A 15,185-nucleotide genomic window follows, 5' to 3' on the forward strand; every position below is an offset into this window, starting at 1 on the left:
AAGAAGGAAAACAAAAAAAAATACAAAATAATGTTTGCAGAGATCTGAATTTCTTTCAGCCTTTCAAAATATTATGCAAGGCTTAGTTTCAATCATGTAGATTTTTTTTTATTAGATTTCAAGTTTAAACAAATCAAAAAGCCTCCTTTTTCCATTTTTGCCATATTAACCAACTTGAGCAAAAATGTCTGTCAAACTGAGCCTTCATTTGCATTTAGATTTTGCTAGTTTGTGTCGCAGTAGAAAAACAACATCCACCCTCCGATCCCCTGTGACACATCACTGCTGAACTGGACTCGCTGAACTCATTCCATCCTCTTCACCTCCAAAAGAGAAGTTTCTCTGGCCCTCAGCTTTGACCTCTGTGGAGGGGCAGCAAGCAAATACATGAATTCCAACTTCATGAATCATTGAGTATCATAAAACAACTAACACAACAACTCCCCCACCCCCACTCTTCTTTTAATGCAGTTACCTCATGGTTTCATCCTCCATTGTTAGAGACACTGTGCTGCGTTGCACCGAGCTCGGGCACAATCATCCTGCACAGTCTCCCCCGAGTCCCGGTCTAGTCTGTCGGCCATCTGCAAATTAGTTCGAATTAATCCTACAGTGTTCGACTCACTGAACTTCAGCCAGTGAGAACAGCGCTGGCCTGGAGGGTTTGCGCAGTGGAGCAGGGATGATACAGCCCAGCAGTAACTAGGCAGCTGAAAGTAATGCTTATAGTTATATTCACCACAGTTCTCTGCTATATGGCTCATAAGCATGTAACATTTTGCATTGAATGACATTTAAAAGGTTTAAATTGTATATATATATGCTCTTTTGATGTATTCATCATAATAAATGTCCTTCCTGTTGTCTCTTCCTCTCTCCACTATTTTGGACAGTTAAATCAAGGGCACTGCATGCACTGGTCAAAGATCTGTCACATTATGGCTCATCATTAGTCAGAAGTTACTCATAAGAGAAGCTGCCCTGTGGAGGGTGTCCTCTGGTTTACTAATCACAGTCATCCTGCAAGATCACAAAATGCAGAAACACAATGTTAAACTGCAGAAAGAAACGCCAAGTACATAAAACACTCTTAGGTAATGCAATATGTCGCAGTTTTAAAAATTGTGTAGCTTATCGCCTTCAGACAAGAGTAAGAATCCATTTAGTAAAGGATTAAAACTGCCGGCTGCTCTTTAATACTTTTAAAAACTGGATTTTCAATGGAGGGAGACTTAAAATACTTTCTGGTAGCTGTGCAGTATTTCAGGTTATAAAATGCATCAAAAGACTTTATAATAATTATGAGGTTGTAGGGTTTTCCTTATAGTAACACATTAATGCTAAAACCAGGTAAGGACACATGGATGATCCTATCTCTACAGTTTTTGCACTATTCACTTGGAGAGATTATTGTATTCTGTCTTTCTGTGTGTAACCCCCGCCCTCTGCTGTGTGTCCGTCTCGCAGACCTCCTCGTGGACATGCTGGGCGTCCTCGCCAGCTACAGCATCACGGTGAAGGAGCTGAAGCTGTTCTTCAGCAAGCTGCAGGGGCAGGAAGGCCAGTGGGTGAGTCAGAGTCGTGTCACGGCGATCTGTCTTGGTCGTCCGGGACTTGCGTGAGGAATGTGCGAGCGACACCTCGACTGCTGCCATCCCACACGGCAAGATAAATCACGTGAAAGCCAGACTTCTACTCTGAAGCAGCACCACATTATTGACATTAGGTGGGATTGTGAGATTACATGTTATTCAGCGCGTATTTACTCCAACAGTCGCACAGCGTGAGCCAAAGTAACGATATTTGCACAATGTGGAACATGACAATACGCCGCCTGGGCTCAGTGCAGCTGGAGCAGAATAACCTCACTGAACTCGGGACGTATGATGCGTCTGCAGAGGCTGTATCCAGGCAGAGCAGTGGCACAGGAGGGGGAGAGACAGATGAAGTGAGGATGAGAGGGAGAGTTGCCCATTGATCACTGACACCAATCAAGTTGTCAAGGAAATAGGGCAGTTTGATTTGATGCTTCTAAATTTCACCTCCCTCTCCCACTTTCTTTTAGCAAATCTTGCCACTGCTCTGCTTTTTTTTTTCTGGAAACAAAAATGTCGGGGTGGATGGGTTTAGAGCGATGGTGTTACACACAGCCATTTCTACTATAATAAATATAATGACCTCATTGAAAATCTTATTGACTATAAACAAAAAAGGGATTTAGGTTTGATTCAACTGCAGTGATCAAATGTCTCTGTGTTAGAGCAGCATATTTTAAATGCAGGATACCATGCTTGTATAATGAGATCAATGAGACTGAGTCAAATCTCCTGCTCCGTGAATCTCTTTAGATGTCACAGTCTGAGTCTGAGAGATAAATTTAGAACGATTTGAAACACAGCCTTACTCGCTTCTAATCATTTGTGGCTTCAAGTGTGTAACTGGGTTTTTAATATGTTTGTGTGTGGCTGTTTTGACATTAATATCATATTATCAGTTCTCTAAAATGTTATCTGTGTGTGTGTGTGTGTTTGTGTTTGTTTTTTTTTATCTCAGCCTCGTCACGCAGTGAAGCTTCTGTCGGTGCTGAAGTACATGGCTCACAGAAACGGTCCCGACTCCTTCTTCAGCTTCCCAGGAAAGAATGCAGCTGTGAGTACGAAAACCGCAATGTACAACCTCCATAGTGTTTCAAATGTTCCATTAAATCTCCTTAAAAATCTCCTTAATTATTTTGTAATACATGGTTTCCTCCGTTGAGCCAGAAACTCACTGACCCACACAAATTTTGTCTCGTATTTTAACTCATAGTCTGACACTGCAGCTCCTCAAAGGCGGTTGTACTCTTTCTGAAATGTAAAGTGTGTAGAAATGGAGATGTGTCTCATGCTCTTTACATACAATGGTCTCATACCATGCTCTTCCTGATGAAACTCTATTTGCTCTTTAAGCAGAGTTATCTCGTGTCTGACTCAAATACTCATGTTGAGGCAGCTTTGGACTTTTCAAACCGTGCTGTGAGGGTTTTGCCTTCACCTTTCCTGCTCATTAGTTCATTCAAAACCCTCTTGTTCCTTGTCATCAGTATCACAGGAACTGGCTCTCGTGGCTCTTCTCTACTTGTTGTATTGCAGATGCAAAATGTGCATATTCAAATAACACACAGCCTTATGTAAGGTCTGTTTATGAGGATGACGCATAACAAATGCTATTGGTTGAAAGAGTAAAATACATATTTCAGAGTCAGAGATTATCTTACTAGTTTTCTTACTTTTCCATGTTTGCTTCATATTTGTTTGTCTAAACTATTTGCGTACATAACTTTAACATCTGTATCTCATGTTGTTTTCTTCCGTCACACAGGCCATAGCTCTGCCTCCCATCGCAAAATGGCCGTACCAGAATGGGTTCACATTCCACACGTGGCTCCGCATGGATCCTCTCAACAACATCAACGTAGACAAAGACAAGCCTTACCTCTACTGGTGGGTAACACTGGAGCACTGTATTTTGATTTTGGGACCAGTGAACCTCAACGTATATTTTAACATGTAACTCGTAAAGTTCCAGTTTAATTATTACAAAGGGCAGGGGAGGTGGTGTTTAACATGAAGTGTTATTATCCCCATCACAATGTATCTGAAATGTGTCTGAAGCCCAAAGACGTGCAGCATTAATCCTCACAGATGATAGATGGTTCTGCTTTGCCCTCCATCTTCTCACATCTCCCCCATCCTTTGCTTTCCTCTCTGGAGGAGCAAGTAAATCAAACCTTCTGATCAACTTATCTTCAACCAAAAATTAATTTCTGTCAAAAATCTAATTTACACAACGGGGATCTGTTTGGGCGTCTGTGGAAGTGAGAGCCGAGCCGAGCGGCCAACGAGCTGCTTGAGAGGATCTGTAATAAAAGCTCGTCTTCAGCCCCGTGCCCTTTTTAAAAAAAGATTAATTCACTAAATCACTTGCAGGCGCCCCGTCTCACCGCGACACAGAGAACGATGGGAAGAGTCTGTGAAGTTGAGGAGTAATTGTTTGCCATGTTTATCCTTTTGAGATGTTTTTTAAAGTGTTTATATGATATACTGGGACACCATATAATCCATGCTGGCCACGAATGCTAAAGCCGTGTGTGTTTGTACCTTCCCTTCCTTTCTTTTCAGTTTCCGCACCAGTAAAGGCCTCGGTTACTCTGCGCACTTTGTGGGCGGCTGTTTGATAGTGACCTCATTAAAAACCAAGGGGAAAGGATTCCAGCACTGTGTAAAATACGACTTCAAGCCACAGAAGGTAGGAAAAGGAACAAAATCAAGGCAGGGTGCAAGCATGTAGTCATTGTCACCAGAAGACAAAGCCTGGAAATGTCTCTGTAAATATACCACTGAAATCCATATGTAAGCACACACATAATCAGTCATATACGCACACACACACACATATGGAGACACAGACACCCACGTGCGCCACACAATAAATCCAGACCTTGCTCCAAGAAAGAACTGTCACATCTCACCTGACTCTGGGGAAAAGTAAAAGTAGACGAAGGAGGAATGAGGGCGATGGGAGATACTACTAATACTTTTAGTCTCTTCCAGGCACACATACACACACTCGCACCACAGACACACACACACACACACACACACACACACACACACACACACACACACACACACACTGAAGATCATTACAGGCAGAGAGAGCCTTCGCCTGTGGAAAATTAAGAAACTTGCTCCTGCCTCCCCTGGGCATGAAGGCTCCAACTTACCTCGACAAACCTCACGAGGACACAGAGAGCTCGTTTTAGTAGAATTTCTTTTTCACTCCATTTTTAATGCATTCTCTTCCATGTCCACGGGTAACCACAGTAACCAATTTCATGGTGGTTACAGTAGTCACCTTTTTCACTGTTAAGGAGAAAACTAGAATCCAGTATAGGCAGAACTGCAACTGATTCGTGAAAAGTGAAGCTGGATTCAGGCTAATTGAGTAGCTTGTAATGAAATCCTGAATTATTGTTGTGTGTGTGTGTGGTTGTAGCAGTTTCCTGTGTGTGAAGATGCTTCTTTTTGTTTGCAGTGGTACATGGTGACTCTTGTTTACACCTACAACCGCTGGAAAAACAGTGAGCTCAGCTGCTACGTGAACGGAGAACTGGCTTCCTTTGGAGACATCGCCTGGTTTGTCAACACCAGTGACGTGAGTATCACCACAGGTTTCTATTGTACTGTTTGATTTCTCTCACATGGTTCAGGTGCAGTGTTTCATCTGCTTGCTTTTTATTATCAGATGTATTATTTTAATCCTGTTTTTTCTTTTCATACTGTGTTAATCCAGGGTTTGTTTTACAGTTAGTTTTGAAGCTATGCACAGTGCAAGTGAATTATTCATAGAGATTTATAATTATATCAGAGGTCATTTTATTTCAGGCTGCCTTTTAAAATCTGAGTAGGGACAACACATGGAAATCAGGCGATACAGCTAACTCTCATTTACAGTATTATTTACAGTCTGTTAAATAGCACTGTTCCTTTCAAACAAATATATAGAAGAACCTATCGAGAGCGAACACCTCTCCCAAGTTGACTTTTCACTCACAGACACGTATGTTGTGCGCATTTCTGTCTCCCAGAATTAACCGTATGAGCCCTCTCTCAGTCCCTAGGATTGCTTTCTGTCATGCTGAGATATGAGGGCCTTAAATCAAATTTAGCTCTGGACCGAAAATGCCTCCACAGTGGAAGCGTAATCCTCTAGATGTGTCAGTATGTCAGAAATCTAATTAGCTCCTTGATTGAGACGTGGCCTCATCGTTCTCAACACTTCTGCTTATGCTTCCCCTCCCGGTAATGCGGAGAAGATGGACCCTTATCATGTTAGCTACACTGCGCTCGTAGTTTGAGGCTGTGTTGCCATTTATAGCTGGTGTTATCATGAACGTGTCTCTTCCCTCTGTTCTCTCCTGCTATTTTTGGGCTTTGTTTGTCCTTATTTTCTGTCTTTCTTCTGTCCCTTCCCTCCCTCCTTCATCATCTCCCCCGCTGCAGACGTTTGACAAGTGTTTCCTGGGATCGTCGGAGACGGCAGATGCCAACCGTGTGTTCTGTGGACAGATGGGAGCAGTTTACCTGTTTGGAGAGGCTCTCAGCGCTGCTCAGATCCTGGCGATTTATCAGCTGGGGCCCGGCTACCAGGTTGGACAGCACAACACCTGATATGTATCATTTAACAAAAAATGCACACAATCGCACAAAGTATGAATAATAATTTTAGTTTTTTGCAGTTGAAATCTGGTATGGCTTTGATACTCTTTCCTGTATCTTTTTTAATATGTTCTAACATTGTAAAATACATTAACTGACACATTTTCTATTGTGGCAAAGAAAACCATTTTCCTCTAAATCTTCCTCTCTCCCCTTTCTTATCCTTCCGCCCAGGGCACATTCAAGTACAAGGCCGAGAGCGACCTGCTGTTTGCGGAGCATCATAAGACCTTACTGTACGACGGCAAGCTGTCCTCCAGTATTGCCTTCACGTACAACCCTCGCGCCACAGATGCTCAGCTCTGCCTCGAGTCCTCCCCCAAGGACAACGCCTCCATTTTCGTCCATTCCCCCCATGCACTCATGCTGCAGGTGAGATCCCGATTTTAAATAATGTTGTATTATTTAATTGGTTGTCTTTGAATTAAGAGGTTGTATAAATAAAGTTACTATTAAATACAACACTTTGCTAATGTACCACGTAGCCACCCGCCTTGGATTAGTGTTGATATTGCTAAGCCACACTGCTGCACCGACATTAAAGCAATCGATGCAGATTCATACAGCACCTGGATGCCCGCTCCTTCCCCCCCGCTGTGCCATATATGCCACTCTTTACTCTTTCCTTCTCTCTCTATGATAATGAAAGTGGCCCAGTTGGCATCTTTTCATTTTAATAGCCTTAACGAGGGCAGAGGTGCAAATGTGTCGAGGCTGCCAGACTCCTGCAGCTGTTGAGAAACGCTGGCCCCAGTTCTCTAACTGTGGAATTAGCTTCCTCTCATATAGGATTTACTTACATGCACGTGAAGAAGCTTGGGCTCCCATGCTGAGACAAACATGAACTCGCACCAATACACAACATTATTTCTTCACTCACTTCCGAGTTTTCTTTTCTCGAGCTTTAATTGAGTTTTCTCTCATGCCCTCTCATCAAAGAGAATGCTTTGTTTCCTTTGTGATGGAGGCTCTTGCTGCCGCACATACAGACACACACACACACACACAGACACACACACATACACACACACACACACACACACACACACACACACACACACACACATACACAAACAAACATACACACACACACACACAAACATACACGCAGTGTGAAATACGAACGAATGTGACCTATATTTTCAACTTTGCTATACACGCTTCAAAAATTCCAAATCCTATAGAACTGGAGAACTTTGGACAAGCCAGCGTTTCTGTCACAACACAAAACCACTGACACAAGTAAACGCATCAGACACAGAATAACTAAGGTCGTTTATTCCTCATCTTCAGTATTATATCTACTGACGGTCAGTGGCCCGGAGGCTTAATGTTCTTGGGTTGTACATTCGTCCCATTCTTGGAATTGAATAGTTTTCACCCCCTCAAATATGTGCATTTCAAAACTGAATCCATTATGGAAGCAATGTTGCCAATTGAAAAAAACATGGTTAGAGTTTCAACTGCATTATAATGGTCACATGTTCAAAGGGACATTAGTGTGTAGTGGAAGTCCTTGACATTTTCTTCACCTCTGACTATGTGACTACTTTTAAATGATATCAGCACATAGAGTTGATTCAATGCACATCACTCAATGACTCGTGTACAGATACAGGTCATGTACATGTTAAATGTGACTATGTGTGTGTGTTTGGGTTTTGTAGGACGTGAAGGCTGTGGTGACTCACTCGGTCCAGAGTGGCATCCACTCTATCGGAGGCGTGCAGGTCCTCTTCCCTCTGTTTGCACAGCTGGATTATCGCCAGCCCTCCAGCCATGAGCTGGACACCTCTGTCGGGTAAACACACACACACCCCCACACACACGCATGCAGATTTACTTGCACACGTTAGTTAGTTCTGCATTTTGTTTATTGCCTTTCTATGTTTTTGCTTAGAGATAACTCATTTTGATTTTTGGAATATTATTTATCTTGCAATAAATTGAAGTGTTGATTTATACTATACGATATGATACTATGCTATACATACTAAATAACTGAAAATGAAAGTATTTACAGGTGCAGGAGACACTATTTACTTTATTTTGAGATGATAACACCCAGATCCTTAAAGGTTATCAGGCAAATCATTTGATATTTTACTGATCTAAAGTAAGCTGTAAGAAGCTAAAACTAAGGGTCACAATATCGGTACACTGTGATTCTCAAACAATCCGCACAATTTACCATTTAAAACAGTTTCTGTGTTCCGACCTTCGGGTCCATCACCGCAGGGTTTACAGACTGTGTCACAGCAATTTGTTTTTGCCACATTTAAAGGCTCCACTGTCACAACAGAGGCCTGCAGTTAGAGCTACAAAGTGGTTGGAAACTACGTTTTACATTTTAAACTTTTGACTTAACGCCGAGCGTGAAAGCTGCGAGGTCTTCGTACTTCCAAAGTGCTGTGTTGTTGTTTGTGCTGCCCTCAAGGTGATGCTAACTAGAATCTGTTCTCCCAGCACAATGGGGACACGACACCCTCATTCAGTCACATTTCATGTAGGATATGCCCTTCACAGTCAGGGCTTTGTCAGCAGCATACATAGATTATTGTCACTGTCTAACTCACAGTCTCCCCCTCTCTTTGTCTGTCTGTCTGTCTGTCTGTGTCACAGCTGCACTTTGCTGTCCTTTGTGATGGAGCTGTTGAAGAACTCGGTGGCTATGCAAGAGCAGGTCCTGGCCTGCAAAGGCTTCCTCGTGATTGGCTACACTTTGGAGAAGGTGAGACAAACACCATTTGGCTCAGCTGACGAAGAAATACACAGGAGAGCCATCACTCTGGACCAGTAGCTGCACACATAATGAACCCAGCAGCAGTAATAAGGCTGATTCTCAAAGCGCGACAAGCACACACAAAGATACACACACACACACACACACACACCAACACTTAATATGTCACAGACTTTGTTTTTCCCTCAGCTGTATTCCGAGGTCACAGCTGGATTTTGTGCTTGTTAGGCAGAAGAGGAGCTCCTCCTCATCTTTCTCTGCATGTGTCCTTTCCCTCCCCTCTCTGTGTTGAACCTAGTTCCCTAGTTGTTCTTTTTTCTGTCTTGACTCCTTTCACTGACACATCAATGTCTTTTTTTCCAACACATATATTGTGACAATTTGTGCCTCACCGACTCTCTGTCTCTGTCTCTGTGCTCTAGTCGTCCAAGGTGCATGTGACGCGGCCTGTCCTGGACATCGTGCTGGCCTTTTCCAGATACCTTAGCAACCTGCAGAACGGCATCTTACTGCTGAAGCAGCTGTGTGACCACATTCTGTTCAACCCTGTCATCTGGATCCATGCCCCTGCCAAGGTAACGGGAATAAACACAGAGCGGAGCAGGGTATCAATCTACTCTTGATTACATTTTTCAACTAGAAGGGAACTTGGAATGTGCATCTCTCCACTTTCTCACCATATTGCATATACAAACCTGATTCCATCTTTAATACCTCTAAATTATTCCTTCAGAAATTCTAAGAAATGTCAAGAAACGGCTCAACTCTCAACTCGTAATGTTAAAGAAACAGAACTGCTCCAATAGTTAATGGGCTCTTTCTTGGTCCTGAGCCCACACTTCCATCAAGTTTCAAGTTGGCTCAGTGGTTTCTGCATTATCCTGCAAACAGCCAGACACACATCAGGATCATTTAGTGAATTGAAATATGATGACATAGACCTGCCCAGTCATAATCACCTTTTCCCCTGAATGTTCCTGTCCTTCTTTTTATTTACAATATGTCCCAGTTCAGTTCAGAGTTCAAGGTTATCCCTTCCCTTCATCTGTGACTCAGCCACTATTCAAATGAGAATGACTTGTCTCCGAACCTAACGGGCAAAGAAGCCTCCAATTTCCTGGATAGACTAAAACAGGATTATTCCCCTTAAACGATTAAGTGTGTGTCACTGTGTGTGTTTTCACGTTTGTGGTTCTCTTCCAGGTGCAACTGACCCACTACACTTACCTGGCGACGGAGTTCATCAGCACAGTGACCATCTACAACGCCATTCGCAGGGTGGGCACGGTGCTGCAGGTCATGCATACACTGAAATACTACTACTGGGTCGTCAACCCACAGGACCGCAGTGGGGTGATCCCCAAAGGCCTCGGTGAGAAACACACACAAACATGAGCACTCGCACACAAACACAAGCACACACACAAGCACACAAACACACAGACGCGCAGACACACACTCACATACTTATGATGTTCCTGCTCCTCCTCTTGCATTTCACTTGCATGTCAATCAATCAAGTGCTTCACAATTCACTGATGAGCTGAAATTTAAGAAAAATGTATCAAAATTGTGATAATTAATTTTTTTTACTTGATACTATTATGATTTTAAAACTATTATAACAATACAAATGATTCAAAAAAGTTCAATTAGGTTGCCAGTGTATCGTAGGGCTGACGTATAGAGACAAATAACCATTCACCATATATGAACATCTATACAGAAACGCATACTACGCTAATACTCACTTTTAAATATAACATGTTTTATACCTTCTCAGTCACTAGCCTCTAACATCAGCCCTTGTTTGCTGTGTGGTTTTTCAGACGGTCCGAGGCCGAACCAGAAAGAGATCCTGTCTCTGCGAGCTTTCTTGTTGTTGTTTGTCAAACAGCTCATAATGAAGGTACGTCCCACAATGACAAACAAAAAGGATTCTCTGTAGAAAGCGGCACATTTGGATGTTAGAATAACATTCAACAGCAGTCTGATTGTTGATGGCACAATCATAATGCACTATGTTGAAGGGAAAACCTGCTGCTACTTTCTGCCACAGCAAAAGTCATAGTCAGGGAAAAGCAATAATTCTTCCGAAGGAAATAATTGTATCTATTCGACAATTTCAACTTGTTTTAGCATCGTTTTTCTCGGATAAAAACTGGATATATGATTAAGGTTTTTATGTTTGGATGTGAGAATATGTGAAGATATTACCTGTGGTTCTGTTTTGTAAAACTACTTGTCTTGATTTACGTTTGTAAAAAGGGGAAAATCCGTACATACACCCACAAGCTCTTGTTTCAGTATTTGTTGCCTTCGTGAAGTTTTGAGCACAAGGTTTTTCCTTCCATTTGCTTTATGTTGTTTTGCCTCATCAGTGAAACGACCTGTTCCGTAATCCAGCTCAGATAACTCTTTGCAGAGCAGTGGGTTCACCTCAAGATATTTGAAAACGTTGTCGTTAGATTCATTTACTGTTTCTCCCAAGTGTCTTAGCCAGTTTTTCCTAATGTGTTAGGCCTATAGTTCAGATACTGTAGTGATCACAGTGGAGCACTCATGATAACATTTGTGTGATTAAATTTCAGGATCATGGAGTCAAAGACGACGAGCTGCAGAGTATCCTCAACTACCTCCTTACCATGCACGAGGTAGGCTGCTACTCAGTTCTTCATGCAGCGGGTACCTCACCACCAGGTGGCGTCATAGCACTACTGTACTGCTCTGTGTCTTTCCTCCATCTGATGTGCTGGGAGAGAGCAAACAGTTCCTGCTGCTAAAGGCAGAACTACTGTTGCTTGTTATTTTTCTCCACCTCTGCCAGTTCAGTGTCCTGGTTGAAGTGGTTTTGTTTACAGTGGAGTGATGCATGACAAATGAATCCGTCTGATCGGTCACTAACTCAGTGGGGTGATTACAACACGGCTGAAAACCTGTAGCAGCCATTCTTTTTATAGAGACCACACTGTGATTCACATGCTCATTACTGCTGCTACTACCAGACGTATAGAAAGCAGGAGAATAAATATCAATAATAAGAAACTGCACATATATTTTTTTCTGTCTTTTACTGACGTGTTCAGTTGACTCTGAATTCCTCGTCACATAAGTTATCCTCTTGAAAGCGGACTCACTTCTTCAGCTTCAGTAGAGACGATAATTGTCCCACTGGTCTCCATGAACACCACAGTCCCCTCAACTCCTCTTCCTCTCTGTCCCTCAGGATGATAATATCATGGATGTGCTGCAGTTGTTGGTGGCTCTGATGTCTGAACATCCAGGGTCCATGGTCCAGGCCTTCGACCAGCGCAATGGGATTCGGTAATGATCACTGATTGGGTTATCTGCTTACTGCGTACTTGTTTATTAGTCAGTATAAAGAATGTAATGGTCACAGTTGGAGCTCAATGTTTTGATTTCTATAGTTTTAGTCTCAGTGATTTAAAAATGCCTCAAATTCTATTTTAAACAATAAATATATTTGTGAAATGAAAATTGTGCACTCAAAACTACTGGATAATTTTTAATCTGATGCTACAAGTGTGGTAAATGTTAATGTAAACTTCTAATGTTACTCATTTTTCATTTTAAAAAAGTGGATATAATTGAATTCAAACTTGCTTTTTCCTCACAGTGTGGTTTACAAGCTTGTGGCCTCAAAAAGTGAAGGAATTCGAGTGCAGGCACTCAAAGTGATGGGCTACTTTCTGAAGCACTTGCCACCAAAGTAAGTACAATGTCCAAGTTTAAATCCTTACTTAATCCTTATTGTTCCAGATACTACGTTAAACTATAGTTATAATTTCTCTTTAGTTGAGTGTGTGTCAGAAATGTACATTATGTTAAAGTATACATTTTTATTGGAGCAAAATTAATGAATAAGTTACAAACAAGAAAACTGTGATTCCATGACTTTCATTCTTTCAACTCACTTCCTCAATTTCATATATTTAAAATAAAGCCAGTGTGCTATTGATCTTGTTGAAATGAGTTAAAATACTATAAAATATTGTAGTTTACAGAGGAATCAGGCATCTAGAACACTTCCTGGTTCATGTGAATGCTCATTCTCTTTTAGCTGGAGGCCTCAATGTCAAAAGAAAATACAAAAAAATACTTTATAATTATGATGCACTGAACCAAACCTCTCTTTGTTTGTTTATTTGGTATTTTTAAGGTTTCCATTAAATTGTTTGGGTTATCACCACCAATTAAAGTGTGTGTGTCCCCTGTGAGTGTTTCAGTAGTTTAGTTCTTCAGTCCACTGCTTTATTTATTTGTTTAAGTCACATTTGAAGTGATCCATGATGAGAGATGAAGGTGTCAGAGAAACTCCTCTTACTCAGTCAGCAGGGATCCTCTTTCTTCATTTCCTCCAAGTCACATGACAGCTGGAGCGCGTCTGATTTACACACCTACAGATCTCAACTGCTGCAGATATTTGACTCATCGGAAACTCCAGATTTTCGCCTTTTGAACTGTCTTTGAAAATGTGTAATTTCAAACTGATATTATACAGATTTAAAAAAAAAATAATACTGCTCTATTTCCTGAATAATGCTCTGGCACATAGCGATGTTTACTAACTGACACTTGACCCCCTTAATGTCCCGATCAGGAGGAAATCTGAGGTCATGCTGAGTCACGGCCTCTTCTCACTGCTCACTGAACGGCTGATGCTGCACTGCAGCCAGTTCAGCATGACGACCTACAACGTTCTCTTCGAGGTCAGTGCTCTGCCCACGTTCACTCCCCAGAACCTGAACTGACCACAACAAACAAACACACATACCAATCTGAGTTCAGCTACATGCTAATATTTTTACATCTGATTCACAAAACTACTGTTTTTGTGCCTAGCTTGCTAATCTCGGTCAAATCCTTCTACTTGTATGAAAATTTAATGAAAAGCCCAAAACACATAAATTGTATGGTTGATCACCTGCAGCAACTTGATTTGACAATTATTCAGAAACATTACCACACAACGGTGAAGCGTATACACAGCCGTGTGTATCTGTGCTGTGGTTTGTGTCTCTGTTATTGCAAAGCCCCGTGCAGATATTTACGACTTGAGTCCCCCTCTCTGTCCCGTGGTAGATCCTCACCGAGCAGATCTGCACTCAAGTGATCCATAAACAGCATCCGGACCCCGACTCCACTGTGAAGATCCTCAACCCACGTAAGTGCCTCCTCTGCGCCACACTACTGCCCTAAATCATTCCCCTGTAGCGTACCCTCTGCATACCTACTGCTCCACAGCGCACCGGAGCAGAGTCCCCACGGAAGAGTGCGATCTCTATATACAGTCAAACAAATGAAAGACATAAATCCTGCAGCCAGAGGGTATTTTCATACAAGGGGAACTTAAGCACGGGGATGGTGCAATAGCTCTGTGTGATAAATATATACACACATCGGCTGGTTTTATTGGAGGCCGGTATCTGTCAGGAATAATTTACATATAAAGGGAATTATAAATAAAGAAAAATCATAAAAAGGACGGAATTTAATGTATGAGATATTCTGTGTTGGTGTATGCATTTTATTAATTTTATTATTTTATCAAAAAACTGAACTGCACTTAAGTTAGTTTAGAGTATCTATTATGTTTAAGCAGTTTGTGTATGTACATTGTGGGGCAAATATTTAACGACACAAAAGTAAAATAAAAATTGTGTATCATGTTTATATTTTGTATTTTATGATTTGAACCGGTAATTATAGGTTTAAATAACATTGTTTTAATGTAAAATACTTTGCATATGGATGTATTCATATGTAGGGTCAGGGTTAATTACAGTATACTCACACACAAAGAGTATATATTTGTATTTATTCTTTCTACCTCTGCTCCATAACAAGCTGAGACTGAAGTCCTGGCTCTGATCTATGTTCCCATCAGATATTATCAGGCTGTTACTCACCTGCAATTTCACATCAGCTCCCAAAATGTTTTTATACGGAGAAATCTCAAGTATCCATTTCAGTCGAGAGAAAGAAAACATCCCTCTCTCTCTCTCTCCCTCTCTCTTTTAAACGGCCGCTTCCACACGTAGCAATGTGCACAGCTTTAATCAGTTAGAAATCCAAGCACTTGGTATAATCACAACCAAGGTTTACTTCCAACCAGCCTTAATCTGACAGGGTCCTGCTGCAGTCACACATTGATTATCTTA

General features: G+C 41.6%; 1 protein-coding gene across 1 annotated transcript in view; it reads left to right on the top strand.

The window, feature by feature from the left end:
• The window catches only part of lrba (LPS-responsive vesicle trafficking, beach and anchor containing), a 180,744-nt gene that overhangs the window by 20,814 nt on the left and 144,745 nt on the right, over window positions 1-15,185 (top strand). The window contains exons 3-19 of the mRNA XM_061086902.1: window positions 1,468-1,568; window positions 2,554-2,649; window positions 3,361-3,482; window positions 4,161-4,287; window positions 5,077-5,196; window positions 6,045-6,191; window positions 6,435-6,632; window positions 7,928-8,061; window positions 8,883-8,991; window positions 9,426-9,578; window positions 10,207-10,375; window positions 10,833-10,912; window positions 11,595-11,657; window positions 12,230-12,327; window positions 12,641-12,733; window positions 13,625-13,733; window positions 14,107-14,188. Coding sequence (XP_060942885.1) covers window positions 1,468-1,568; window positions 2,554-2,649; window positions 3,361-3,482; window positions 4,161-4,287; window positions 5,077-5,196; window positions 6,045-6,191; window positions 6,435-6,632; window positions 7,928-8,061; window positions 8,883-8,991; window positions 9,426-9,578; window positions 10,207-10,375; window positions 10,833-10,912; window positions 11,595-11,657; window positions 12,230-12,327; window positions 12,641-12,733; window positions 13,625-13,733; window positions 14,107-14,188 — 2,001 coding nt within the window. The remainder of the gene's footprint in view (window positions 1-1,467; window positions 1,569-2,553; window positions 2,650-3,360; window positions 3,483-4,160; window positions 4,288-5,076; window positions 5,197-6,044; window positions 6,192-6,434; window positions 6,633-7,927; window positions 8,062-8,882; window positions 8,992-9,425; window positions 9,579-10,206; window positions 10,376-10,832; window positions 10,913-11,594; window positions 11,658-12,229; window positions 12,328-12,640; window positions 12,734-13,624; window positions 13,734-14,106; window positions 14,189-15,185) is intronic.

The sequence above is a fragment of the Limanda limanda genome, chromosome 2, assembly GCF_963576545.1.
Source record: "Limanda limanda chromosome 2, fLimLim1.1, whole genome shotgun sequence".
Lineage (NCBI taxonomy): Eukaryota > Metazoa > Chordata > Actinopteri > Pleuronectiformes > Pleuronectidae > Limanda > Limanda limanda.